The sequence below is a fragment of the Phyllostomus hastatus genome, unplaced genomic scaffold, assembly GCF_019186645.2.
Source record: "Phyllostomus hastatus isolate PE091 unplaced genomic scaffold, TTU_PhHast_1.1 phas_contig_36, whole genome shotgun sequence".
NCBI classification, from domain to species: domain Eukaryota; kingdom Metazoa; phylum Chordata; class Mammalia; order Chiroptera; family Phyllostomidae; genus Phyllostomus; species Phyllostomus hastatus.
In genome coordinates this window covers 6,697,962-6,724,667 of record NW_025333862.1, presented here as the reverse complement: position 1 = coordinate 6,724,667, position 26,706 = coordinate 6,697,962, and the positions used below count along the sequence as shown (strand labels likewise).

The 26,706-nt window shown below is 43.6% G+C and overlaps 1 protein-coding gene across 7 annotated transcripts; it reads right to left on the bottom strand.

Annotated features, from left to right (window-relative positions):
- Nucleotides 1-1,341: 1,341 nt before the first annotated feature.
- Nucleotides 1,342-26,687, bottom strand: PFKFB2 (6-phosphofructo-2-kinase/fructose-2,6-biphosphatase 2). 7 transcript variants are annotated; one of them, XM_045841352.1, is made up of 16 exons: nucleotides 26,541-26,687; nucleotides 25,241-25,348; nucleotides 19,451-19,576; nucleotides 18,874-18,970; nucleotides 18,389-18,455; nucleotides 18,185-18,259; nucleotides 17,765-17,821; nucleotides 16,717-16,841; nucleotides 14,429-14,636; nucleotides 13,896-14,042; nucleotides 13,032-13,136; nucleotides 11,933-12,062; nucleotides 11,109-11,171; nucleotides 10,785-10,849; nucleotides 9,967-10,169; nucleotides 1,342-3,261 (listed from the first exon to the last, which is right to left on the bottom strand). In XM_045841352.1, exons 2-15 carry the CDS (start codon nucleotides 25,326-25,328, stop codon nucleotides 9,969-9,971), a joined length of 1,554 nt encoding a protein of 517 aa, XP_045697308.1. In that variant the 5' UTR covers nucleotides 25,329-25,348; nucleotides 26,541-26,687; the 3' UTR covers nucleotides 1,342-3,261; nucleotides 9,967-9,968. The 7 variants fall into 7 exon arrangements, with proteins under 7 accessions (XP_045697308.1, XP_045697303.1, XP_045697307.1 ...); XM_045841347.1 differs by having other exon boundaries at nucleotides 9,978-10,169; XM_045841351.1 differs by having other exon boundaries at nucleotides 9,990-10,169.
- Nucleotides 26,688-26,706: the final 19 nt, after the last annotated feature.

Here is a 26,706-nt window from a genome sequence, read left to right as displayed (position 1 = left end):
GATGGGTTTCAGGAACTTATGACCTCCAAAAACTGAATGCAAAACTTATATGTGTACCTTTTTCTGGGGAGTCTTTGGCTTTTACCAAATTTTCAAATAAGTTCAAGACAAAGAATATAGGTTGGATAGTGGAGAATACATCAAGACCACAGTACATAAAAACAAGTGATAGCCAGACTGACACAGGAAGGGCCAGAAGGGTTGTCACCAACCAGGACAAGCTAGTGAGCCTGAAGGCTGACCCTCCTAACAGTGAGTCCCCAAGGAAGCACATGGAGAGGTTTAAGACATTATGTAATAAATAAGGTTACAGAAATTAAGCAAGTAATGGAGCACTTTCTGAATAGTCATTTTTCTAAGCCTGATATATTTGTTAAGTTTCCAGCTATATACACAAGTAGTACTATGTTGTGTTTGTCGAGCCCTCACCATTCCAAATCTTATGGTTTACCTTGTTCTGAGCTATGGGCTTTGACAAAAACTCTACCAATTTCGAGATGGACTGCTCAATAAGGGTGTTCATTCACCTATTTGTAAAACAGGATGAATGATGCCACACCCTCCCAGCCTTCTAGAAATGATGGGCTGATTGCTGAATAAGAAAACATTTGTGATGTTGCTTAGTGATCTAAGGAAATTACACCATTGACAACCTCATTATTGTTACTCCTCCACATATATTGCTAAAGCTCAGTATATTTAGCAATACTTAAAACCACTGTCTCTCACTTTATTGCCTTGGACTATATAACTTACAATTGTTCTACTGTTATTATGAACATTTCATTTTATCTCTATTGCTACTGACCCTAAAGAGACTATTCAAAGTTCCTTTACCATAAACATTTACATAACTATTACCTAATCATGGTTTTGGTCAAGGTTATTCATAAAAGGGAAGGCATTCCCAATAGGGAGGGATGGGTTCCAGAACTGCCGTTTACTTTTTCCTTTCCAATAATAAACTCCATAAAAAGGACAGGGACTTTAACTTAGCTATTGCATGGCAACCAAACAGTAATCATTGAATATTTGTTAAATAAATTAATAAAGCTTTAGAATGTCAATAATGCACAACTGCAATGATCCCACTGATATTTTGAAATGCAAATAAACTTGATAAAGGCAGGAGTCTACCAGTTAAATCCACAAGTTGAAAATACAATATATAATCTAGTGATTTAGGAATCATTGTAAAGAAGCTTGTTTCAAACACACTATGCACAATGTTATTAACATTTTGTGTCTGTATAATGTACCAAATGTTATTTTCTTTTGTGAGATTTCAAAAATTGCATTTTTAATTAAAAATAACTTTTATTGTATTTATTACAAAAGCAATACATATTACATATTTTAGCATGATTTTATTTATCTGGGAGTTACACTTTTCTGCAGAGAAATGCATCTCTTTATTTATAAATAAAAATCAATGAGCAAAAAAGTATTCAAAGAAATCCACTGTGCCTTAATATAGTTATTATCCTTTTATAGAAGACAGATATCTATATTCTGAAATTTTAATTTAAGGTAACCTATGGACATTAGACTTCAATGCTCAAACTACCTCAATTTCTACCAAAAACTGACAATACAAATTACCGTACATTCTGATTAAATACATGCAAACATTAATATGGGGACTTAAGAATACTTCATGTGGATGAATAAATAACTAAATTAAAAAATTATCTGATCATCAAAAGACAGTGTATATAGATGCAGAAAGAAACCTGCATCACAAGAATAAAACCAGTACAGTACAGCATGTTACGAGCAGCCAGATGAAAATGACCTGTTACAAAGCGCGGTCAGGGGCCTTTCTGAAGGCAACTTTGTGCATATAAAATAAGCTCCTAGTTGCTGGATGCTGAACTGCCTGCAGCCCAGCTGATCACATCTTCAGTAACAGCCCTGTATCAACCACAATATGAAAGAACCATTTGAAAAAAGCTACATCTCATTACTTTTCTTGCTACTCACCCCCGGCCCAGCAAGTGGGCATCTGAGTGAAAAGGAAAAAACACGAAAAAGCTAAAAACTTACCATTCTTTAAAAAAAAAAAATGATTTTGCTTGTAAGATAGAATCTCCTTTGGAGCTTCCATTCTCCTTCAGGAGGAGTGACATATTAATACCATATCTAGAGACATATTTGCATATTTGACAATCACTGGTGTAAAGACTAATTACCTGGCTTATCATTAAGGAGAACCCAGTGACTAATGCACTAAGGGCTTGGTTTCCCCTGAACCCCCAATGTTTTAGATGAGACAAGTAGACCGAATTAGAGACAGCCAGCTAAGAGGCAGGCATCAGAAGACCAGCTGCTCTTGAAGTCACAGCCACTGCTTTCTTATACGACCATATCATGGTGACAAACCCCACAGAATGGCACCCACTTTGAAACCAAAAGAACTCCCTGATAGAGTTGATTGCCAAGGAACCTTCTTTACTTTTTCATGTGATATGAATGGTCCCTTGCCATTCTCTCCAGCCCTCATTCCCAATCATCAGGCATAAAGCAGCCACAAGAGAGAACTGAGAAGATGGGTACCCATTTGGGGGAGACTTGCAGTCAGACCCTGTTCTTGAGGGGCCCAGAACAAGAAAAAACTCTCAACAAAAAGGTTGCTGCTATCACTCCTCTTCCAACACCACAGCAGAGATGTTTCAGGGACTGCATTTCTCACATACCCTCCTTTTACCTGGTGAATTTGCCTCTTTCCAATATGACAAAAAACAGTGAATGCTAACATACGTAAATTGTACTCTATCCTGCTCACTTGGAATGCATGCAGAGACCAGCTCTTACAACACAGAAAAGGCTTACTGAGTTCAGCCTTCTCACCAGTTTAGGCAAAAAAGAGCCAGATAGAGCTAGTCACAAGTAGGATGTTAAATACCAAAACAGAAAAAGATTGACCAAATTGGGCAAAACCCAACAAAGAGATCATAAAAAAACTAACTGGCTCAGCCTGTTAAATGTTTTGAGGCACAAAGAAATGAAGTTTTCCCATGTAACTGATATTCCCATTAAGCATGAGGCATAGAAATTTGGTGGTGTTTTTCCAGGCCTCGTTTTGATGGTCCCAAATATCCAATCCCCATTTCACTTCCTGTTCAAACCCAGTGGAGCTGACATCCAAGATTTTCAGCAGATCCCGGTCCCCCAGGGAGGTCTGGTCTAGCTTGCATATCAGGAGACCGATGAGAGGGATGTCGGAGAGGAGTCGGTAGGCACAGCATGCGAGGTCTCTGCCTACAGGCCAGAGAGGAAGAGAAACAAAGCCATTACACCACCACCAAATGTCAAATGAAGGTAGAGCAGAATCCCTCCCCGACTCTTCCACTGCTTCCCCTGCCCCTGCCCCATCCCCACATGTGCACACAGACCTGCACACGCCCCTTTACTCTCAGGAGTCGGACACACTCCAGTGGCACAGTCACAGGCTTCTTTCCCAGAAAAACCAACTTTCCTTGTGCCATGTTGAACCAGGCACTCCTTTCAGACCTGGACTGTAAGCCACATACCCAAAATATGAGGTAAAAGGAGAGTATGTTGGCACCATCAGCCAAAAGGCCATGCCAAGAAAGTGACATTGCAGTCAGGAGCTACTTGGCTTCTGAGGAGGGTCTCTGCCATTGCAGTTACCCTAGCCCATTCTGAAATCAGTCATCAGAACAGAAATCAACTTCTTCCCACAAACTGGGATTTCATAGTTTAGCTTGTGAGAAATTCTTCCGTCTAGAACAGTGTTTCTCAAATGTTAAGTGTGCATTTGAATCACCAGGGAATCCTGTTAAGATGAAGATTCTGATTCAGTAGGCCTGGGATGGAGCCCCAGAGTCTGCATATCTAATGAGCTCCAGGTCCTTGTTAGAGTAACAAAGAGTAGGGCATGAGAACAGTGACACAATTCTACCTGTATTCTCCTGTCACAGAAGAACTTAAAACACTTGAATTTACCTCTGGCTACACCCACTGGCTATAACCTCTTTAGAAACAGGCAGGTCATATTTAGAAAGAACAGCCCATTAAATTCTAAGAGACCTCCAAAGTTTTTCTTTACAATAAATAGTGAGTTACATGTTGTTAATGGGAGTCATAGTGTAGTGTGGTCAAAGGTAAGAGGTAATTCTTGTAGAGGTGCCAAAAAGTACACACAACTCCCACAGAAGTTCACATGCCTTCCATAATGTTCTTCCCATCCTCCCCAGAAGGTGGTGACAGAGAGCCATGCTTACACCAAGGACTCCAGCCACACTGGGAGCTGGCCTTGGCTTGTGTGAGGCTCAATCACTCAACAGTGTAAGGCAAAGTTCTGGGGGTGGTGGAATGGGTGAGAACACAACCCAAAATACAAAACAAAAAACCCAGAAGCGTTCTGATAGGTTCGAGTTACTCAACAATTTTATTTACCCATTCTGCATACACACACACAAAACACATTTCAAATACAGTTAGACACACCTTAGGTGGATCTGAGTGGCATGTTTTGATATCAGTGTCACCAGACTAAATCAGAATGCTGTTAAGGACTTAAGTTGCTTCTTTCAACAGACCCGTGCCTAGGAAGTCAGCAGGGTAGTTCTACTGCTTGGGTTCCCAGTTGAGTCTATCCCAGTTCAACCCAGCAGTACTCAGCCCACTCCCAAACCCTCCAAAGGGCAAAGTCGATGATCGGTCCTTTGCTTTTGCCACAGCAAAACTATCACCATAACAGAATGAGTTGATTTTGTTATTTCCACACAATTAAAAATGTACACAAGTAATTCAGACACAAAAACATTGAATAGTTATATATTGGTCATAGATTCCCCGGTGAAAGGCTTACTGGAAAGAATAATTTGCCATCTCTTAAAATCTATTTTGAATGTAAAATTACCTTTGCAGTTTTATTAGATAACAAGTGCCAAATGCATGTCAAACTACAACCAGCAGCCTTACCCAATGGAGTGCTACATTCTATAAAAGAAAAGTTGCGCCCTGGCTGGTGTGGCTCAGTGGATTGAGTGCAGGCCTGTGAACCAAAGGGTCACTCACTAGTTTGATTCCCGGTCGGGGCACATGCCTGGGTTGTGGGCCAGGTCCCCAATGGGGAACGTGCAAGAGGCAACCACACATTTAATATTTCTCTCCCTCTCTTTCTTCCTCCCTCCCCCATCTCTAAAAATAAATAGATAAAATGTTTAAAAACAAAAAAGAAAAGAAAAGTTGTGCACACAGAAATTCAGAAATGGGTAGTGAAAGCAAAACACTATTTAGAAGTGGAGAGTGAAAGGGATGACTTCAAATAGAATAACAATTTTAGGCTTCTAGCAGGTGTGTCCTTAACAGAGTTTACAAAATGTCATATGAGTGACACACAACCTTCATTTTCTACAAAGTGATGAAACTTTGGCTGCTATTCTAAAAGCACTGTCTATTAACTTCCTCCTCAAGAAAAATGTGGAGTATTTACTTCCTTTCAGTCAATCACCACACAGACTCTACCAGAATTAGTCAGCCAGCATAGGAACCCTACTGGAGTCAGTCAGCCAGCACAGGAACCCTACTGGAGTCAGTCAGTCAGTCAGTCAGTCAGCAGAGGAGCCATACTGGAGTCAGTTAGTCAGTCAGCACAGGAACCCTACTGGAGTCTGTCAGTTAGCATTGCAGATCCTTTCAGAGTCTGTCAGTCAGCCAGCACATAGTAGCTACTACCACTACATACAGTCTTCTGGACACTATGAGTCTAAATTAAATTCCTGGACATACTTCTGATGTCTATGTCACCTCTATGAGAAGTGAAATATCAATCCTGCTAACCCTGACTCAATTGTTATATAATTTTTTAATTTAAAATACAAATAAGTCAAATTGCATACTGGAAAACTGGGGTAAATCAATCAAATTTCTTGAAAACAAACAACCTGACTTCTGAGCTTAGCAAAAACAATGAAATGTGCATAAGACTATATAACCCAGAAATATTCTCTCAATTTTTAGACACTTTTCTCCTTGTCCTTTGACTACCCCAAGTACCCGTAAGTTTCTCTGGAACTCAGATCTCCTGCTCACAGAAAAACCATTTAATATGGATTTATTTCCTAACAGCTATATCATGTTTCTTCAAAATGCCAGTACATCTGAACATCAGGTGGGTTACAAAGAGGAAGAGCCAGAACCTCACAGGAAACATTCAACCATTCAGCCTAGGAATACAAATTTCTTGGGGAAAAAACGAAAACCAGAGACAGCCCTGGCTGGGTGGCTCAGTCGGTTGGACCATGTCGTCCACACACCAAAAAGTTGCAGGTTCGATTGCCAGTCAGCATAGGTATGAGAGGCAACCAATTGATGTTTCTCTCTTTCTTTCTCTCCCTTCCTCTCTAAAATCAATAAAACATCCTCAAGTGAGGATTTAAAAAAAGAGGGACAATGGTAAGACCACTTAAGAGAAAGTCTTAAGAGTTTTAAAATATTGTCCTATTCTACTTTCCAAGTGAATGTGAAATAATCCTCTTACAAAACAAAACCAAGACATTATAGATAATAAGTAAAAGCTAATTCAAATCTGAGGATTAGGAGATAGAAAGAGAAGCTTTAGATTAAATCTACTTTACATTTCTCTTTCAAATATGTCACAGAATTCCTCATTTAGCTGTTTTGTTTTGTTTTTTCTTGATTTGAGGAACATTATTTTTATCATTCCACTTATTTTTACATTCATTGATTGATTCTTATATGTGCCCTGACTGGGGATCAAACCTACAACCTTAGCATATCAGGATAACACTCTAGCCAACTGAGCTACCACTCTAAAAAAATAGTAAATGAATGTCAACTATAACTGAAAAAGAGAAAAAAAATTGAATATAATGATTTTCCTTTCCCAATTTTCGATCAACAGATAAATGCTAAAGCCTTCACCTATTTCTCCCATAACAAAACTGAAGCCTCAGCAAAAAAGTACTCTGAGGCCACCCTTTCTTTGTAGGCTTTTTGATAGAGATATAATCATAGTAATATTGATGCACTACCAATACACAATCAAGAATGGGAGAGGAGCACAGGAAAAAAAGACAGGAAGTAGGACTTGTCTACAGTTTGGAGCTCCATTCCATTTTATGTTCTCCTGGGTTCTTCCTGCTGAACCCTCTCTAGAGATCTTGCTCTAAGAACTGAAGAATGCTGAAGCCCTTGCTGTTTTCAAACTGTAATTTCTTGTGTCCTGAGAATAATAAGACCACCTCAGGCTCCTCTTCTGAGGCAAGCAAACTAGCACAGGGGATAGTGCAGAGGAGTTATCCACAGGAACATCCCAGTAACCTGTGGCTAATGCTGGGGCTCATAACAAGGTAACACAATGCGAGTTTGTTAAGACACTTCTCTTCTCACTAAAAGTATGTAAAGGCCAAATCCAAAGTCTCTGGATCAAAATGCTTCTTCTTCTCATTCATTAACTCTGAATTACTTTCACAGCACAGCAGGAGGAAAGATGGAATGAATGCTCATTTGGGCTAAAGATAAAAACCAGTCAAGCAAAACAGATAAGGCAACCACCTAAAAGTACCATACACATGTCCTAGCCCACAACTCATTCTGCCGACTCTTTTAGTCCCATGGCCAAGGACAAGAAAAAGGTCAGAAGTAATCTATACTCCACTTTAGTGTCCACATTTACAAGGTGTTGCTCTTTCACAAATGCTCACTTATTATAAATTATATGCCCTGTTTCTAAAATAACTTCTTGGGACAAGCACCCTTCCTTCTACTTCTATGTACACCTGCACCCCCACTCCCACCCAGCCCAAAGCCTCACAAACTGAGGCACTAGGTACACTTATGTAAATGGTAAACAGGAGGAGCATGCTGATGAAATTTCAAGCAGCATCTGGGCAAGCAGCCTTGGGAAACTCACTGTGATATTCTATTCAAGATATAAGAATCAAGGATTCAAGGTCACCAATCACCTGCCCGGGATGATAATCTTTCTTATCCCACAGGTTTATCTCAGTACTTATCTCCAGGGTGCTTACAATTCACAGCTATTATAAAGGACATTTATTTACACAGTGATTTCTCCCATATCACCCTGCCATGTAAATGGTTAAAGATGGGACCAGAACCTAGAGTTATCCTCTAAAACACAGCAGCCTGCTTTTGAGGGGATCACTTCATTTAATATTATGATCTGCTAAACATCTAACTTCATGAGGGATTCAGAATTCCTAGGTTACTGTTTTGTCCAAGGAACTACTACCCCAGTATTTGTTACCCAACTTCACGGAATGGAGATTGAACCTGGAGTATGAATTAGCATCAACAGGGAAGATGGTTAAACACAGGCACGTGCAGGCCCCAACCCCAGAGATTCTGAGTGAATATTCAGCCTCAAGCAGACCTGGGCATGGGTACCTTTCAAAAGTTCTCAAGGGGGTTCTAATGAATACTCCTAGATAAGAACCATGGCAAAAGGTCTATTACCAAAAGCAACTTTGGCAAATAGCTAACTTGTTCTCACTGGTTACTTCTAAAAGACAAATTAATGACTTTAGGATGGGGTCATCTTTTTTTTTCAATTTTTAATACAAAAAATTGAAATGAAAAATTTCACAAGCACTCTAGACTTGCTTCTCAGAAAAATGCCACCCATATATTCATATGTTCTGCACACAAATGTAGGGGGAGAAGTATGCTATCATGAGTCATCAAGGGGCTAAGAATCCCTGCTGTAAACTATTCCTGTTTAATCCTACAGAGAAAATAAAATGACATAAGCGAATAGGTAAATATGAGCAATGAAGAGCTATACCCTACAGAGTCCTAAAGACTCCTCCAGATTCTTCAACTTAAAAAGGAGTGTTTTGAAAATTACTTGAAAATAATTAGCAACTCTAGTGAACTCTTCTTTGCCTTTTGACTTGAGCAATTCAAACATCAGTAGTGACTCCTGAATCAGTGGTGGCTCCTGAATCAGTGGTGACTGTCCTTCTAAACAGCCCCAGAAGTCACTGGCTGGCAGTGGGTAGCAGGGAAGCTGGGAGCCACTGGAGAAAATGTATGACCAGCTCTAAAATAACCCTGTAGCAGCTAGGGGCCCTCATACTCTCCTAAACTTCACTCCACAGCCTCCAAAAGACATGCCTGTCTCTTGAAGTGAAAAATACAAACCAAGATATTTCCCACATTCTCAGAGCCAGCTTTCCCCCAGGCATCAAAGCCTTAGGACTACTTCTCATGAAAGGAGGCAAGAACTCTCACCCTATATCCACTTAATGGCTCCAGAGTGCCTGTAAGTGTTCTATAGCTTAGGCTGACCCTGTCAGGACCTGGCTTGAGAGAAGGACAAGGGAAAAGAAAGGCTCCCCACCCCCATCCACATCCATTTGGGCCCTCTGTTGAGAAAAATCAATGGCGCCTGGACTTCTCTCTCAACAACCTTCCCCTCCCTCCTAGACAGACACTACAATGACAATGGCATGCATCACAATGGACAACCCAACAGGGAGATGAGGGAGGGGGAAGAAAGCAGGCAGGTAAGAACTGTGAGTAAAGCACACCTTAAAGAGACAAAGGTGAAGGGAAAATGGGTTTCTGTGTCCCCCTCCACCCCACCCCCACTGTACCACCATAAGAACTTTAGTGACTTTAGACACTAGGGACTGAGAAGAACCAAGTGTACTGGCCATGTTCAGTCTCAGCCCCAGGTATGCTAATCATCCCAGAGGTGATCATCCCTTTTCCTCCTCCTCCAGACCACCTAGAATGAGCACCTGTTCTAAAACACCCAACTTGTCAACTTGCCCCTAAATGGGGAGATGTTTCACACTGCAGTATAGATGAAGTTGGTCTAAAAACACACGGCCTCACGTTTGTGTTAAGATTCATGGTGGGGTGTTGGGGGTGGGGGTTGGAAGTTAAATGATTCCCTGGTGATTAGTGACAAGGGCAGGAGGCCAGGACTAGAAGGAAACACACAGTTACACCACCGGAATGCTGACTTGGCTCTTCGGCTGGTCGGCCCCTTCTTGCATGTCCAGGGCGCGGAGAGGACTGAGGGGCTTGAGGGGCCGGCTCCCAACACTGTAATTTCTTGGACGCCTTATTGTATTCGAACTGGACAGAGGTGTAAAGCTGTTCCTTCTCATCCTTACAGGGGTTTGGCTCTTGGGAAAGTTGTTCTGATTGGAAACGGAGGGACACCACACAAATGAAAGCCAAGACAAAACCTCACTCATAAAGGTTAAATAACACTTATAACCACGACAACTTCCTCCACCACTACTCCTCTAGGACAGCATCCCTCACAGGAGGTGGGCCATGGCCCGGTCCCCTAGCCCCAGGAAGCTAAAGGGTTTTAGAGGGAGAGCTCCTTGAGCATCATACTCCAAAGCAGTAGAGAGGGTCAAAGAAAGGAAGGGACTTATTTAAGAACAAACAGATTAACAGGACAGACCTAGGAACAAACCCACACCTCTTCACCCTACCTTACAGGTTCTTCTAAATCCTGCTTTTTAAAAGGTTCTCTTCCTGGGGGAATTTGCAATTCATTCCAGCCAAACACTTTGCATATTTAACTGTATTTCCAGGAGCTTTCAAGGTCAAGACTCATGAGAGAGGTACTAATCTTAAAAAATCATAATTCCAACATCTATTCCTTTTGGAAGTAAGCAGGTTATATAGGACATGAGTTCTGGATTTGTTTTTCTTTGGCACATAAAAGAAACCCCAGTGTCTTGACCCCAAAGTTTCAAAGACTCAGGAGCCCACATGTTCACCTATAGGAAAATACTTACATCTGGCTTCTCACGGTGAGTGTTCACAGCTTCCACATTGAGTTTAATGGTTTCCACTTTGCACCCTAGGCAAACAGAAGCAAGAAAAGAGGCCTTCAGGGAAAAAGCTCAAAGAAAAATTCCTTAGTTTCAGTATGGGAAAGCATACCACGAATGCATACATTCCCAAATACATACATACATTTAAAAGTGGAAGGCACTGTCGGAACTCTCCTGGTATACAGGGGTGATGAAGTTGAACTTCTACACAAACTTCAGAGAAAATTCAAAAACCCTGATCTTCCTCAGTCCCCACACCTGCCCAGCCCCTAAACTCATAGTTACCGTAGGCCACAGGGGTAAGTCTGAAGATGGTATGAAGCGGGCACCTCAAGTACGGTAGCTCATCTGAAAGCAGAAAGACCAGGTGAGAGAAGACTCTTAGTATAGAGTAAGGGCAAGCTACTGGAAGAAAGAATCTAAGGAGCTCATGGATTTTCTTTACCTTGATCTACTTACTTATGCATCTCCTCCCCTAACCCCCAAACAATTATCAAGATAGCCACCAAAGAAGCCACTCAAGCTACCAAATGGCTAAGGAAGGAAATAAGTACATCTTAGATCCTTCCATGCAGACAAAACTGGAGTAAGTGCTACAGCCAGGACCCCACGGAAAGGAAGATGGTGGCACACCAGGGTACACCAGAGGCCAACCTATGGGTTTCCCAGCAGATCAGGTAGGTCAGGAAAGCAAGTGTCAGAGAAGGCAGCAGCACTTCCTTTGGGCTCTACCCAGAAACGGTCCTACCCTGAATCCAAAGGATGAAGATGCTTCTAAGATACCACCCTCCTTATAGTCAAAGGAACAAGCTGGAAATAACCAACCACTTCTCTGATGCTTCCAGGAGTGTCAGCTCAGTGCTGCCCTTTAGCCAAGCAGGACTGAGGAGCTCCAGCAGCAACCACTCTCCACTGGGGGCATTTGTACCAGCAGCATCAATTCAGCAAATAGTTGACCCAGTGGCTGCTGGGAGCTCCATACTGCTGCCTGAAGAATGTACTCGAATTTGAGTGAAAGAGGGAGAGGTCCAGTTGCCAGGGATCCTAGTGCTACCCCAAGTCTAGTCCCCTCCCATGAATATGTCCACCAGCCTTTCCCTCAATGGCACCTGCACCCTTATCCAAGAAGTAGGCCAGGAGACAGCGCATGACCGCCTGATGGGAGATGACAAGGACGTTGCCCTGGCGCTCCAGCTCCATGATGACAGGCTCCAGTCGCTGCACCAGGTCCTGGTATGACTGTGGGGGGAAGTAGGGCAGGCTGGCAGGAGGCCGGCAAGCTGGCAGCCAAGTCAGTGGTTGCATCCAGAGTAATGAGGCCATTGCTCCTTCATCCCTGGCTGGCTTTCTTCCTGCAGGTTCAGCAACTTCAGGTCACCTGCTAACTCCCCCAGCCCTGGTATCTCTTAAGAATATTCAGACCTTTCAAGAGTAACATTCAGACTGAAAAAACCATAGCCAATAAGAGAAAATCTGAATTCAGCATGTTTTTTTCCCCCTCAAAACTAGGCAAAGTACAAGGCAACAAGGGGCTCTGAGGGGTTTCCTGGACTTCTGCCATACTATTTACCTTTGCCTCACACATCCCTAGACTATGAAGGAAACAGCCCAAAATACTGAAGATAATAAGGAAATCATTCACAGCCCATATATTTACTTAGTGCCCATACCTGCAGGTGGATTAAGGAGGTAGAATGAAGAAAAGGAAGTAAAAAGATCATTACAGATGATGTATTATAGAATTGTACATCTGAAACCTATATAATTTTATTAACGAATGTTGCCCCAATAAAAAAATAAAAGTAAATAAATAAAAATAAAAAAATACACCAAAGATCTAACAACTGAAACCACAGAAATACAAAGGATCATTTTAAAATATTATGAACAACTATATGCCAACAATTGGATAATCTGTAAAAAATTTGAAAAAATAAAAATAAATACAATGGAAGATCATATTGATTCTACAATATACCCAATACTGTAGATCTTGTCCCTGTTTTCCCTAGAGATCTTAATAAATTAACGAGGCATCTGACTGCCTAAGCTGAACTAAAGACAGTATGACCCAAGGTAGGAGGATAAACTGAATGATGACTTAAGTATGCTTTCTAGATCCCCAAAATTTATTCAATCCTTCCCCCAAATTAACACTAAACCCCCAGCACAGGGCTGGGAGGTCACCCCACGTTAAGGGAATCTCACCTCCCCACCAGGATATCGATACAGATATTTCTCTTGATCTCGAAGCGCAAACTCATCTGGGTACTCCTTCTCAATCTCCGCATAGGTCATCTCCTCACATACACCCTGCAAGGAACCCCACAGGCTCACAGAGGTAGACAGACCCACACAGCCCCGCCCAAATGAGGAAGACGACACTGAAGAATACTAGTTTCTTACTACTGCCAGGCACCGGCCGGGTCCTTGCATGTCCTGCAACTGACTGGCCAGGGTGTCTGGGACTGGCAGGGTGAGGGCCACTGCAGAGAGGAGGCGGCTTCTCTAGCGTAAGCTGCCACTTTCTCCTACTACTGTGGGGAATTTAAAGGTCAAGAAAAGTCAGCAGGATAAAGGGAACAGGAAGCAGGGAAGGAAGGGAAACTGAAAAGACTAGAAAATTCTTGCAGAAGGCATAAAGGGTTCAGAGGAAGAAAAGGAAATGCCTACTTTTGTGCACTAGGACAGAGAAAGCCAAGAAAAAATTTGGAAAGGACTTTTTCAGAATAGCTGACCAAATGATCTAAGCAGAAATTAAAGAAATGAATGTTGTTAGCTATTTCCTTTTCCCAGGAAAAAAATACACCAAGGACCCAAGTGGAGCCCCACTCTCCCCAGGCACCCCAAAACTGGTTTGGGTCCCATTTTTGGCACAGGTGCTCAAGCAGACAGGAAGCCCTAATTAGGGGTGCAATTGTTCCTACTTCCTCCCAAACCAGCCATAGTTTCAGCTTCCTCAAAGTTTCTACTTGGTGGTTCTAGTTTTTAGATAAAACTGCCCACATCGTGACTTCTGAGAGCTCCTGCCTGAACAGGACACCATACTGGCCATCAAAGCTTCCTACTCACAGCGTCAATCTCGTTCAGAATCTTCCACTGCTCGTAGGTCACCCCCAGGGACTCAGCAGTCTGGATAGTCCTCTTCAACTGGCTCGTCCACACTTTGAGATCTGCTATCTCCTGTTCCTCCAGAAACTTCCTTAGAGCTTGGGCAAACTGGGGTTTCGAATAAAAATTTTAAAAGAAGAAAACACACACACACACACAACTGTTAACTCAGCCTATAAGGGCCAATGCGTATGACTGCAGTCAAAATCTGGAAGATACAAGCGATTAACCCAAGCTGGAAAGCAACTTCAACTAGAGCACTGTGTACTCTGCTAAGCACACAAGTCGTACCCAATAAAAACCTGATGGTTGAACTACCACAGCAGAAATGGTTCCAAGTAACCCATGCTTCAATACAGAGCTAGAATCAGTGGACAAGAAAATGTGTTTAGCACTTGCTTGACCATCTGAAACCACATCCTCATCCTAAGCCCCTGTGGAATTTAGGAAAAACTCTAACCCTAGGAAATCTGGCCTGCTGGCTAACTACTCACCTGTTTTCCCCGCACTGAGAGGCCAGAGTCACCCCCAATCTTCCCCAAGAGATTGTACTCGCTCTCTCCGTGGCGGCAAAGGTAAATGGTGCGAGGCTGCACGTGGATGTTCATGAGGTAATAGACTATCTTGCTCTGGATGTAGTCCTGGACTCTGTTCACTAAAAATCGCTGGCCCACATTTATCACCTTGATGAAAGAAAGATCCCTGATGAAAGAAAAAAATCCCTTGGTATGAAAACCTGAGGCAAACAGTAGCAGGAGGAAGGGTTTCATAGATACTTGCAGGCTAACAGCAGCTCTCCCTCCCCTCCTGTTGGAGCCCCACCCACATTTAAGGAGCAGAATGGTAAGAGCTGGAGTGCTCCTTAGAACTAAGACGAATAAAATCTCCCAAACTTCTGATCTGCCCCTCAGTGCCTACACTCTATCATGAATGTAGTAAGTATGATAAACAATTCAGCCCTCCCCTCAGGGGCTACACTAGATGATCTGAAGGTTTTGCTAACCTTGAAATCAGGTGAGAAGCACAACCCCCACCTGGGGTGGTGGAGACCTGGCCAGAGTGCAGTATCACCAGTAGTGGGCTGGGGGGGCGCGGCAAGAGGAGGCAGAACCATGGAGATCTCTGTGCACTCCTGGCATCTACCTAAATCATGCCTCTCTCAAAGGTACTTCCGTGGACTGTTTGCTTTGTGGTCACCATGGAATTTATCTCATTATAAAAATAATAAGTGTAGCCCTGGCTGGTGTGGCTCAGTGGATTGAGTGCCGACTGAGAACTAAAAAATATTAAGTGTTTATTCCAAAAAAGTTTCAAAAATAAAGGGAGAATGATGTGGATAAATTACCCAACAGCGAGAACATCTATAAACACACACACAGACACATACATATTCTTCTAGAATGTTTTTCTGTGTAGGACTTTGGGGGTAACTATGGTATATACTATTATGCCATATCTAGGAGAGTGGTTTTCAACCTCTGTATAAAGAATACCTCCAGCCATGGCTGGTGTGGCTCAGTGGACTGAGTGCTGGCCTGTGAATCAAAAGGTTGCTGGATCGATTCTCAGTCAGGAACATGCCTGGGTTGTAGGCCAGGTCCCAAGTTGGGGGAGCACGAGAGGCAACCACACATTGATGTTTCTCTCTCTCTTTCTCCCTCCTTTCCCCTCTCTCAAATATAAATAAAATCTTTTAAAAAAATACCTCCAAATAGTAACATTCTGGGTGACCCCTTGAAGGAACTGACTCAAAGCAGACCACAGAAATGATTAAACAGTGGGTTATATACACTTGTCTCATTTGCTTGGCTGCAGGGCTGTATTTGTATTTGAACAGAGCTGATAACTGCTCTGACCACTTCCCTTTTCAAAGGCCACATTCTCACAGCTTTCCATGTGCACACATCTTTCTTCAAATTGAACTTGACATTTTGCTATGGCTCCTACCTCACACATATCAACTTAACCTATACTGTACACCACTCTGCTGACAGACGCTGCCATGGTAATGACAGCACTGACCAGACATTTCCCTAAGCCAAGCATGTTGCTGAGGACTTCACACATTTTATTTATATGTGTAATATCTTATCTGTTTTGTGTTACAGGTTACACATAACAAGCAATAGATACTGCATGCATATGCATGTGTACATGTTTTATATGTGTATTGTGTTATATATATATACATATAATATATAATACATGTGTTAATATATAATACACATATATAGTACACTTTTAAAATTTATCAAAAACTAAAGATACAGTTCTAAGGGGTGCCCTACAATACCCTAGCTCAAAACTTATGATCTAGAGCAGTGCCTCTCAACCAAGGGTGATTTTACTCCCCAGGGACATCTGGCAATGTCAGGAAACATTTCTGTTTGTCACAGATTGAAAGTTACTGATATCCAGTGAGCAGAGAGGTCAGGGTGCTGCTAAATATCCTAATATGCACAAGACAACCCCCTACTACAAAGAGTTATCCAGTTCAACATGTCAATAATGCTAAGGTTGAGACACCCTGCTCTAGAGGACAGAGCAAAAGATTGATGATTTAAAAAAAAACAAAGACAAAAACAAAACAAAAACCACTTCAGTGTGCAAGTATAAGATGTAACCCACACAGAAGCCACAAATTCATACCTTGTTTCTCTGGAGTGAAAGAAACATTATGGGACTGGAATGTCAGAAGGAAGTTTGGAGACAGAGAGAGAAAGGCTCTTTTCTCAAATAAGATCCCTATTTATGCCCTTTGAGCCAGGGCCTTAAACCTTACTTGTCATAGTTGTCTGGGTCAAGGGGTCGATAGGTGACTTTGTAGCACTCAATTCTCTTCAGGAAGTCCTCCATCACATTCTCCCTGTTCCTTTCAGGGTAATCAGGGCTTGACACCTTCACTTCCTGGAATCAGAGAAGAGCGGGACCTAGTCAGAGGTCTGCCTTCAATAGCCCTCCTGCAAACAGGCACTGCTAAATAAAGAAAAGGAAGTCTACAGTAGTGGTGTTTCACTGCAGCGCTGGCAACCCCGTTCCCTGAGCACCACCCCCACATGGTCCTATGATCCTGGCAACCAAGAAGGGAAAGACAACTGGGGAGTCATGTGCCTGTCCTTGGCTGCAGGACAGTGGCTATCATGCAGCTGAAGCTGCTACTGGTTCCCAATCCCTTCTTTTATCTTCCTGGGAAAACAGAATGTGCTTCAATTTCTCCCCACAACCACTTGGAATAGGGTGCTTGACTTGTTGCATGCCTGACTGGGACCAGATGCCTCTTAGAACTTTAGATCATCCCAAGTTCCCACGTTGCTGGGACAGCACCACCACAACATCACACGTGGATATTTACTCGGCACAGCACAACCCATCACACAGGCACTGGTCTGTACTATGCCCACACGGGGCATGAAGCATTCAGTGTGGGCAGCGCACTAACCTGACTGTTACACAACTGCTGGGCAGATGACCTTCCTAGAAGGTGGCCCTGACAGATAATGAAGAGTCAGGTCTATTTTAAAAATACACCTAGGTCTCAGTATCTAGCTAACACCCAGAACACTGGTTCAGAAATCCTACAATCTACATTTTGGTCTCCATTCAACAGCTAATTCACACTTTATTCGTCAAAGCCTCAGTTTCCTCTCCCAGGAATGTGGAAGTACAAAATGGTGCTCTGGCAGATCAAACAAATCAATCAGTGATGTTAAACATGTCTATTTCTTTCTTTCATTACCCAGCTGACTCTCCCTGTCCCCCCACCCACCGCACCTCCACACACACAAGGCACAAAGGATAAAGAGGTGGTGGTATGCAGGAGTGTCACCCACCAGGATGTTGGCAGCGATGACATCAGGATCATCACAGACAGATTCCACAAAGAACACCTGGCCAGGAAGAGAGGGCAGTAACAAATGAGTCAAAAATGGCCCAGCTGTTCAACAGGAGCACGTGATCATACTTGCCCTACCCCAGCCACCACATCCGAGAGGATTTTCTTTCATGAAAGTGCCTTCAAGGCCTCTTCATTTAAAAATAACTCTTACCACATTCCCAGGGCCTCAGACACACAGGCTAAGGGTCTGAGAAAGGACCTGCAAGAAAACACTCAAGAACTGGGGGCATGCCCCATAAGGACAGAATCAGATACCCAATCTTGTCCTCACTCGTAGAGTCAAACAGATCCACACGGTCCTCCTAACTCCCACCCCCACTTATCCCTCTTCCTCCAGCATGAAGGCAGATCCTACCTTGAAGGAATTCTCCTTGGCAAAATTCAAAATCATGTCTCTCCTCTCCCTGGTTGTATTGGTGGCATCAAACACCTAGGAAGAGAGCCCACAAGGTAGATGAGTGGGGCAGGAGAAGTGGATCCCACCGAGGCAGACCCAAGCTGAGGCTATGCAGCTCTGAGAGGGTGGAGACCAAGATGGGAAGCAGTAGGTAAGGCTTACCGCAATCTGCCCACTCTCCTCAGTGAGATACGTCTTAACATCTTCCAGTGCCACGACAGCACACTGTCTGCCATGAGAACAGAGGAAATCAGCAGAGGAGTGCAGCAAGGCCAAGCCCAGGCATAGCCAGAGACATGAGCAGTTGGGTTGCTGTAGAAGTCATGGTCCTTCCTGCTTGGTTTTCTCACTGTTCAAAAATTTCCCTAACAAGACCCTTCAACCTCCCCACTGAGATTTTTATATCCTCCTTCATCTTTTCCTTTCCCCTACCCCATGCATACATCGTACTCCTCCTAAGGCCTAACCTATGAGTATGCATGTATCTCCCCAAGCCCTTGTTCTTCTACCCACCCAAGCCCAAAGTGGACCTGTCCAGAAAATAACTTCCACTTAAAATCTCTACAGGATAGTTACTGAAAGGAAAACTGAGCCCCAGAACACCCACTCCTGTGATGGCCAAGAAGGTGAGGCCTAAGAAGACTCACTTGCGGATCTTCATGGCCTCTTCGTTGTCGTGCCGGAAGAAGTCGTAGGACTTATAGGACTTGACTGCTTCACGCCGATAAACCCCAAGATTAAACACTGCAGAAGACACAAACGCCCTTCAGCAGTGAAACAGCACAATGAGGAACACCAAAGGGAACATCCTGATCTAATGTCAGAGTGGCCAAGGTGATGAAAAAAGCACCAAGGTATGCTGGGAACAATACCAGATTAAAGTTAAGTTGCACTCAAGTTCAGACTTCTCAGACCTCGAGAAAATTTTAAACTGACTCTTCTTCAATTTCCTCAGCCACTTCTGCTATTTCACAGGGGTACTGCTAGCATTAAACAAGATGATATGTATGTAAGGGCTTTGAAAATGTAAAGTGTATACCATCAAAGGCATTTCCTTACAACTAGGCCAGAAGGAAACAAGTCTGTGAACAGGGAATAAATTCAGTAAATCAGGAAGCAACCGCCATTGCTGCCAACAGCACCCTCTAACCTTGATACCAAGAATAAATCCCTCAGAGGCCTGTGATCATTTCCCTTCCCAAAGAATGAATGAGCTGCACCTACCTTTGGTGGGCACCCCAATCCAGTTGAGGTAGCGTGTGAGTTTCTTGGACACATAGGTTTTGCCCCGGGCTGGCAAGCCAATCATAACGATGAGAGTGGGGGAGTTGGTCATGTAGGATGCCCACGCTAGAACAGAATAGAACTAAATGACTAGGGGCCAAGTAAGGTTCATGCCCTGGGCTATCAACTTCATAGTTATAATATTATTTAATCCCCATAAACCTCAGTGCGGTGATGGTCGAGACAGGGAAGACAAAGTGAGGAATTATCAGGCAAACCCTCCTGAAAGAGCTAAAGGGTCATATAGACTTGCAGAAAGTCCCCAAAAGAAGAGATGTTTTTCCCACATGATCGAGGTCTTCACAGAGGTACCCAAGGGGGAAACAGTTCAAAAGATAGTAACCATGGCACCTTGCTTAACACAAGAATGATGCCGCTGTGTCTGGAGACCCTACCAGTGCAGAACTGAGCAGACTCCTATACAGGCCCAACAGAGTGTCTCAGCTGAGGACCTCACTTACCCCTTCAGAGCCATGGGCAAGAATTAGCTTGCCCACCACAAAAAGAGCCTGGTTTCAAGTTGTTTAGGCCTTGCACTCAGGACATGAACTTAAGTCAGAATTTCTAAACCACACTAAGATGTAGACTACTGTGGGAAAGCCTACTACACACAGGTTTGACTAGACCTCAGGAAGTTTTAGTAAAGCTAAGCCCACAAGGGCATCACAGCCAGCCTGCCTCAATGGCCCTTATGAAAGCAGGACAATTTAGAAGCAGGAATCGGTCCACCCTTCCTTAAGAAACTTATTTTAGGAATACTGCTTTATCAACATAGGTCTCACTGGACAGGCAGGGCAAACTAGATACTCAGAGTCAGTCAGGTGACTTGCCTCTGGACACACAGTAAGACATAGGCAGCGCGGGCAAGAGTCCAGATCTGGTGCTTCCTCCGTGGCTTTTCTCCATAAAAGACCCCGTGATTTCTCTTCAGCGTGCTCACAGGGTCTGGCTCAGCAGGAGGGGTAGGTGAGGGCCCCACACTGCTGCCAGCCACTCTCCTAGGGCCAAGACCCAAATGAGGTCATCTGGGAGGCTCAGGCTCTGCTGGCTGCTCCACATGAAAACTGACGACAGGAGGTGGAAAAGAACCACCGTGGCTCCCCAGCACTGCCTTCCCAAGGGTGCCCTGCAAACTGCTGCTGCTGCTCTATCCTGGGACTAGGTGGCCCTATAAGGCTAAAATAGGGGTACTTGGATGGAAACGCCATCTTTTATCTGTTGGGAAAAGAATGTAAAAAGATCTCAATGGAAAACACAGTTCCCTAGGGGTGTTTGGCAAGAAGTACTCAGAAGACAAAATGTGGCCCAAGTGGTGAGGGAGGGGTAGGCTCAGGGACAGAGAGGGCCTGGCTTTTGTCCTTTACCCATTGTGCACATGGGAAATGCCTGGCCTGGGCACCAGAAGTGATTTTCACCTGTCCAAATCTGCAGCACAGAGGTGAGGGAACTCACCTTGCAGCCTCAGCTAATGTTAATCCCTGACTTGACCCACGTCAGGCAGATCTATCTACCTGGGATCAGCTGCCTCAGGTTTTGGTAGCTAAATCCTCCTGAGTCTTCACTTTCTCCAGCTCAGTGCCTCACTCTTCTGCTCAGTCCCCCATGATCTGGCTCATTACCTGCACTTCTAGGCCTGCTTTGTCACACCTTCCAGCCCATTAGGCACCTCCCCAAAGGTCCTGATACCCTCCCTAAGGCTGAAAATGCACTAATACTTGGGAGGTAACCAGCTGCTCTGTGTTTACCAAACTGGACAGAGAGGGCTCAGAACAAAAGAAAATACAGGTCTCTAAGGTCTCCCCACAGTGCCCCCCACGACCACACTTCCCGCTTCTGACCACAACACACCCACACACATTGCCAACCAGGATTTCTCATTTTCCGGAATACAACCCTAAATTACACTTCCTATCTCAAATTGCCACATGAGCGGAACTAGGAACATACTGTCCTGCCTATTAAAAAATAAAACCACCACCACCACCTTAATTTCAATAGTAAATATTTCATGCTGATTAATTCCAGAGACAATGTAACACATCCCTTGGAAAATGGAAAGTTGTTTCAATCCTGAAATTCTCTTCTATCTTCTTTAAACAAGGTTTAACTCACTTTCTCAATCTTAGACTTGTTTTCCCTTCATGAACACACTTAGGGGAGGTGAGAGCTTGATTAAGTTTTCTCCTATAGACAGAAAAACTCAAGCTCAGAGAACTGAAGTGCATGGCCCACAGTAGAAAATCAAGGTCAAGGTCCAGGCTCTGACCAGACTCCTGGTTTCAGAACCACCCTTCCAGCCCCAAGCCCCAGGCACAAGCTCTGGTCAGCAGTTGACGAGGGGAGCCCTGTGGTGAGCACAGCTATGCGGTCTAACCAGTTCCTAAAGAGTGGTCTAGAAGACCAATGGTTCTCAGCCTTTTCATGACCAAGGTCTTCTTCCACTATTTCTTCTAAGTAGACCCAACATTTTTGGAAATATGCTGTCCATTAAATTGTGTTTCATTAGTAATAGCTTATTTTTATTTATCAGGAGTCCTAAAACTGCCAACTATTTCCTACTATTTGACTGATAGGTATGAAATATCCAAGTTGTACAGCAAAACACTAAAAAAGTTAATGTTTTCAATAATCAGTGCAGCTGTAATTACTAATGCACAAGTTCTTTAAGTACTTTGAAACATTAAAATCAGTTTACAATGTAGAACTTTATAGGACAGTATATTAATAATGCTGATCAACATTTTAAATGAATCTATCTTTTCTTTTATTATTTCTGTAGAAAAGTTGCTGGCACACACATGCAACAGTTGTGTGCAGTGTTGCTTGTGATGGTAGAAAACTGGAAACGGAAATGTCCATCAGCGGGAGACTGGCATGTCCATACCACACAACCCTGTGCAAAAGGAGGTAAATCTGGATTTACTGACATGAAAAAAAATGTCCCAGACATAGTAAGTTTTAAAAAGGAGGGAGAGAATGGCAGAAGAACCAAATATGTACAGTGTGAACCTTTTTTCATTAATAGGATATACCAGAATAAGATGCTGGAAAGAATTAGACTTAACAGAGACAGGAGAAATTGTGAGGGATTTTTTACTTTTTATTTCCTCTCTGTATTGTTTGAATAGTTTATGAACATGCATTGCTTTTGCAGCTAGGGGAAGGTACACATGGGAACTTGTCAGTCCCAGACCTATTAAGATACTAAAGAATAGACGAAACAAAGAGAGAAAGGCATGTAGACCTCTCCCTGCACACAACCCTGCTTTCATTAGAGCCCTGATAGCAGCCATCTGAGCACCTTAAGGACACCTCAGCCATCAACTCCCCTTCACCCAAATCCCTGGAGCAGCTGAACTTCCAGTAAGGTTCCTTTGGAGGTTTTGGCTCCCTAAAATAATTCTTCCATCCTCCAGCTCACTCACTTCCTAGAGTCAAAGTCAGACAACACAGGTGTAATTAGCAGCAAGAAAATTCTAGTTGAGCTATTAATAAAGCAACTGGTGGGTGTGAACACTGAGCAGCCGAGGGAGCCTGTTCCAAGATATAGGCAAATGACAGAGAAAAAGGAAATGAACTAACACAGATTCTCGTAACTGTATTTCTCCTTTGACTGTGGCTGTAACAGTCTCATAGTCTAACCAGGAGGGGAGAATGGGTTAAATGAAGGACACTGGCTATAGGATAAACCAAATGTTACAAGTGACGCAGAACAGGGTGGAGCTGGGAAAGGAGAATCAGAGCCCAGACCAGGAGTTAGAGTCCAGAGGACTAGAGACCTGGAATTACTGCTTCCTTGGCTAATCAAAAGCTCTCAAGGCAAGAAAAACTGCAGAAGAGTCAAGACAAGTAGGAGATTCCTTTGGAGAACAAAGGACTGACACTAGGCATTGTGTAAGATCAGACTCCCACAATTATCAACTCCCCCCACACACACACATACCAGCTCTCTGCACACTTCTAAATCAAGTGCACCTCTCCTTGAGATGTGCATCTGTACCCCAAAACTAGGTTACAATATTGTCAAACAAGAGGAGAAAGCATTCTTTACTGAAAATATAATTCCTCACAGAGTTCTTTTAAATAGTGAGCTCCCAGCACAGCATTTAAATCTACACTTCAATTTTCATATAATATTTCAAAAATAAACACAACATGCAAATAGAGTCACCGGTGAAAATAATGCCACTATAGCTATGTGCCCAACACTCTCGTAAGTGCTTTCCTGTATTTACTCATTTAATTACCACATCATTCTGGGGGGAGGTACTGTCAGTGTCCCAGTCTTGTAAAGGAGTAAACTGAGGGATGAAGAAGATAGGCAAAGTTGTTCAAGGGCACACAGTTAGGAAGTATCAAATCCCAGATTCAAACCCAAGCAGTCTGACTCCAGTGGCTTCTCTGAAACATCACACTATATTAGTTATCTCCTGTGGGGTATTTGCCCTCAGCAACTAGCTTCCTGCCCTGGCAGAGAAAGGACACCCAAATCATAGAAGCACGCCAACCCCAGTATCACATCCCGACAACCTGCCTCTGTTACAACCCAAAGCCCCGCAAGCCTCCTCAGAGCCAGGTGAAAAGAGATTATAGTCATTAATCATGAGACTGACAAGGGCATGACATCAAGGTCAAGACTCTGGAGAAAGCTTTGAACATGAGAGGATTCCAGATCTCATGCTGCTCAGCTATTTCCACCTGCTGATATATATAACCACTGAGGTGAAAAGAACTAACTGATAAGGTTCCAAAGGAAAAATGCAATCTGGAAGCCGGGGGAAGGCTTAGCATTCTTTTAGGTTCCCCAAGACATATGGGGCTCAGTGATTCAGGACCTTCTGGAACCTGGCTATGGACTGTTGAAGTCTATGATGCTTAAGAATGCAGATGCTTCATCTCTCAGCAATCCCACCTGCCATCTCTGTCTAAAGAATCGGCGTTAAAATACTTGTGTGAAAACTGTCCCCAGAGGGATGAACTAGTAGGGAACATGGTTTGCAAAGTTCAAAGGCTAAATCCATGAAAAAGTAAGTACCCAAAACACAGTGAAAAGTTAAACGTTAGGGCTGATTCCACTGACAGTTGTAGAAATGAGCTATGGCTCCCAGGCGCAGTTTTGGGGTTTGTTTTTTTTTTAAGATTTTATTTATGTATTTTTAGAGTGAGAAGAAGGGATGGAGAAACAGAGGGAGAGAAACATAAATGTGTGGTTGCCTCTCACATGCCCCCAACTGGGGACCTGGCCCACAACCCAGGCATGTGCCCCGACTGGGAATTAAACCGATGACCCTTTGCTTCCCAGGCCAACACCCGATCCACTGAGCCAGCCAGCCAGGGCCTTATCTGCCATTTCTACAATGAATCGCACCCTCACAGTATGTAGCCCAAGAAACAAAGGTTTTGCGTACTGCCACTCGGCCTTACTCACCAAGTTGTACTAATAATGTTTGCCCTAACTTTCAACAAGTATGCAGATTTCAGGAGACAGAGATTCAGTAAAACAAAGCAATAAGAAAATGCTGGGATACACCAACAGTCTAGCCCCAGGGACAAATATTTCACTGGGTCTAAGTTGTTTCAGACAGGAACTTTCCCTTGCAGACTCTGTTTTAAATTCCATACCAAAGAATTATTTCCCACTCCCACCAAGCAGCAAAGCCTAGGATTACAACAATATTCCCAAGATAAAATTCAAGGAGAGAGCAATCCCTCCTTTCTGCCAGAACTTACAACATTTCTTCTCTGATAATCGAAGAATTGAGGTTTTTATTTCATTGCTGCTATTCTGTTCTGAGGAAGACGCACTATTCGCAGACATGGCAGTTCTTCAGGAGATGTCTGCAAGGGACAAAAGGGATGTAAGAAAGGGAAGGAAGAAGACATCCTTCAAAACACTCAATGAAGAGGATCAGTGTGGAAAAGTGAAAACACTCTGGGCCAAGAGTCAGGATCAGCCCTCTTTCTCCAGTTAATAGCTATATGCCCTAGGATAACTCATGAACTCTGAGTCCTCTGTTTCCTCCTATACATATAAATACAGCACTAGAACCTTGTATTTATAATGCTGATTTAGGAGTTATATTCACATAAATTATTTCCCCAGTCCTTCCAATACTCCCATAGTAAGGCTACCATTATTACTTCTCCCCATTTTACAGGCTGAAAAACTGAGGTCAATCAATTTAAGTGGTTTATCCAAGTTCCTTCCTGACCTCAAATTCTAGTTTAAGAACCTGGGGGGAACAGTGGCAGTAGTTGGTGTGGGATGGATTGTGAACAGATAAAGTTCACTATCACAAAGAAATGGCTGTCCAATGGTAGGATTCAGTCCTGCAAAAAAAATGAGAAAGTGGGAAAATATCAAACTTGTTTCCAGAAGGAAAAACTGTAACTGGACACCCCATTTCTAGCACAGCACCATTTCTCCTCTTGTGCTCTTACTCTCAAACTCTTGCTCCGCACCCTCTCCCCATCTACCCGTTACAAAGTCTATAGAGGGAACACTGGGGCACAAAGGAGCGGTAAATGACTTCCTCAAGGTCACCTACAGAATAAAGGTAAAATCCTGACTTGAACTGGAGTGGGAGAGCCCCGAGCTCACCCCCAAAACCAGACAAGGAACTCCTGAGGAAAGAAGGTCCTAGTGCTTTAAGGATATTGCACTGTTCTTCCACTGACCACTCAAATCCTCCAATCCAAACACCAGCTTCGATTCCAAGTCTCTGAACGTCTACACTCCGGGCTAGGTCTGGGGACCGGCACTTCCCCGAAACAGCAAGGCACCATCGTCACGCACCTCATCCGGGTGCACGCAGCCCCCCTCCTCCGGACCTCCCTGGGATCTTCCAAGAGCTGTACAGCTGTCGCTCACCCTATGATCCCTAAAGTCCCTCCTGGCAGTGGCCCCGGCACTTCTCCCGTAACGCGACAGACAAGAGCCAACAGACTGTGGCCTGGGGGCCCGGTACACTCGTCGCCAGCAATTTTTGTGCCACAGCCTGGCTCCACCCACCCCCACGTTGGTGCTCACCTGGAGAGAATCATCGACCAATCCAGGGCCCGCACACTCCAAGGGGCGGGGCTCAAATACTAATCCCGGTACCGGCTCTGGAAGGGGGATAGAACTGTGAAAGGGAAAGAGTGCAGGTCCCCCTTTCCCTGCGCCGGGGAGGTTGGTTGCGTCGTTGCTTGGCAAC

Coding starts and splice junctions, on each gene's coding strand:
- PFKFB2 (XM_045841347.1), bottom strand. CDS start 25,328: ATGTCTGCGAATAGTGCGTCTTCCTCAGAACAGAATAGCAGCAATGAA. Junction 13,137..13,895: donor TTCTGAACGAGATTGACGCT/GTGAGTAGGAAG, acceptor GGTTCCTTGCAG/GGTGTATGTGAGGAGATGAC. Junction 10,170..10,784: donor CTCACCGTGAGAAGCCAGAT/GTAAGTATTTTC, acceptor GTTTCCAATCAG/AACAACTTTCCCAAGAGCCA.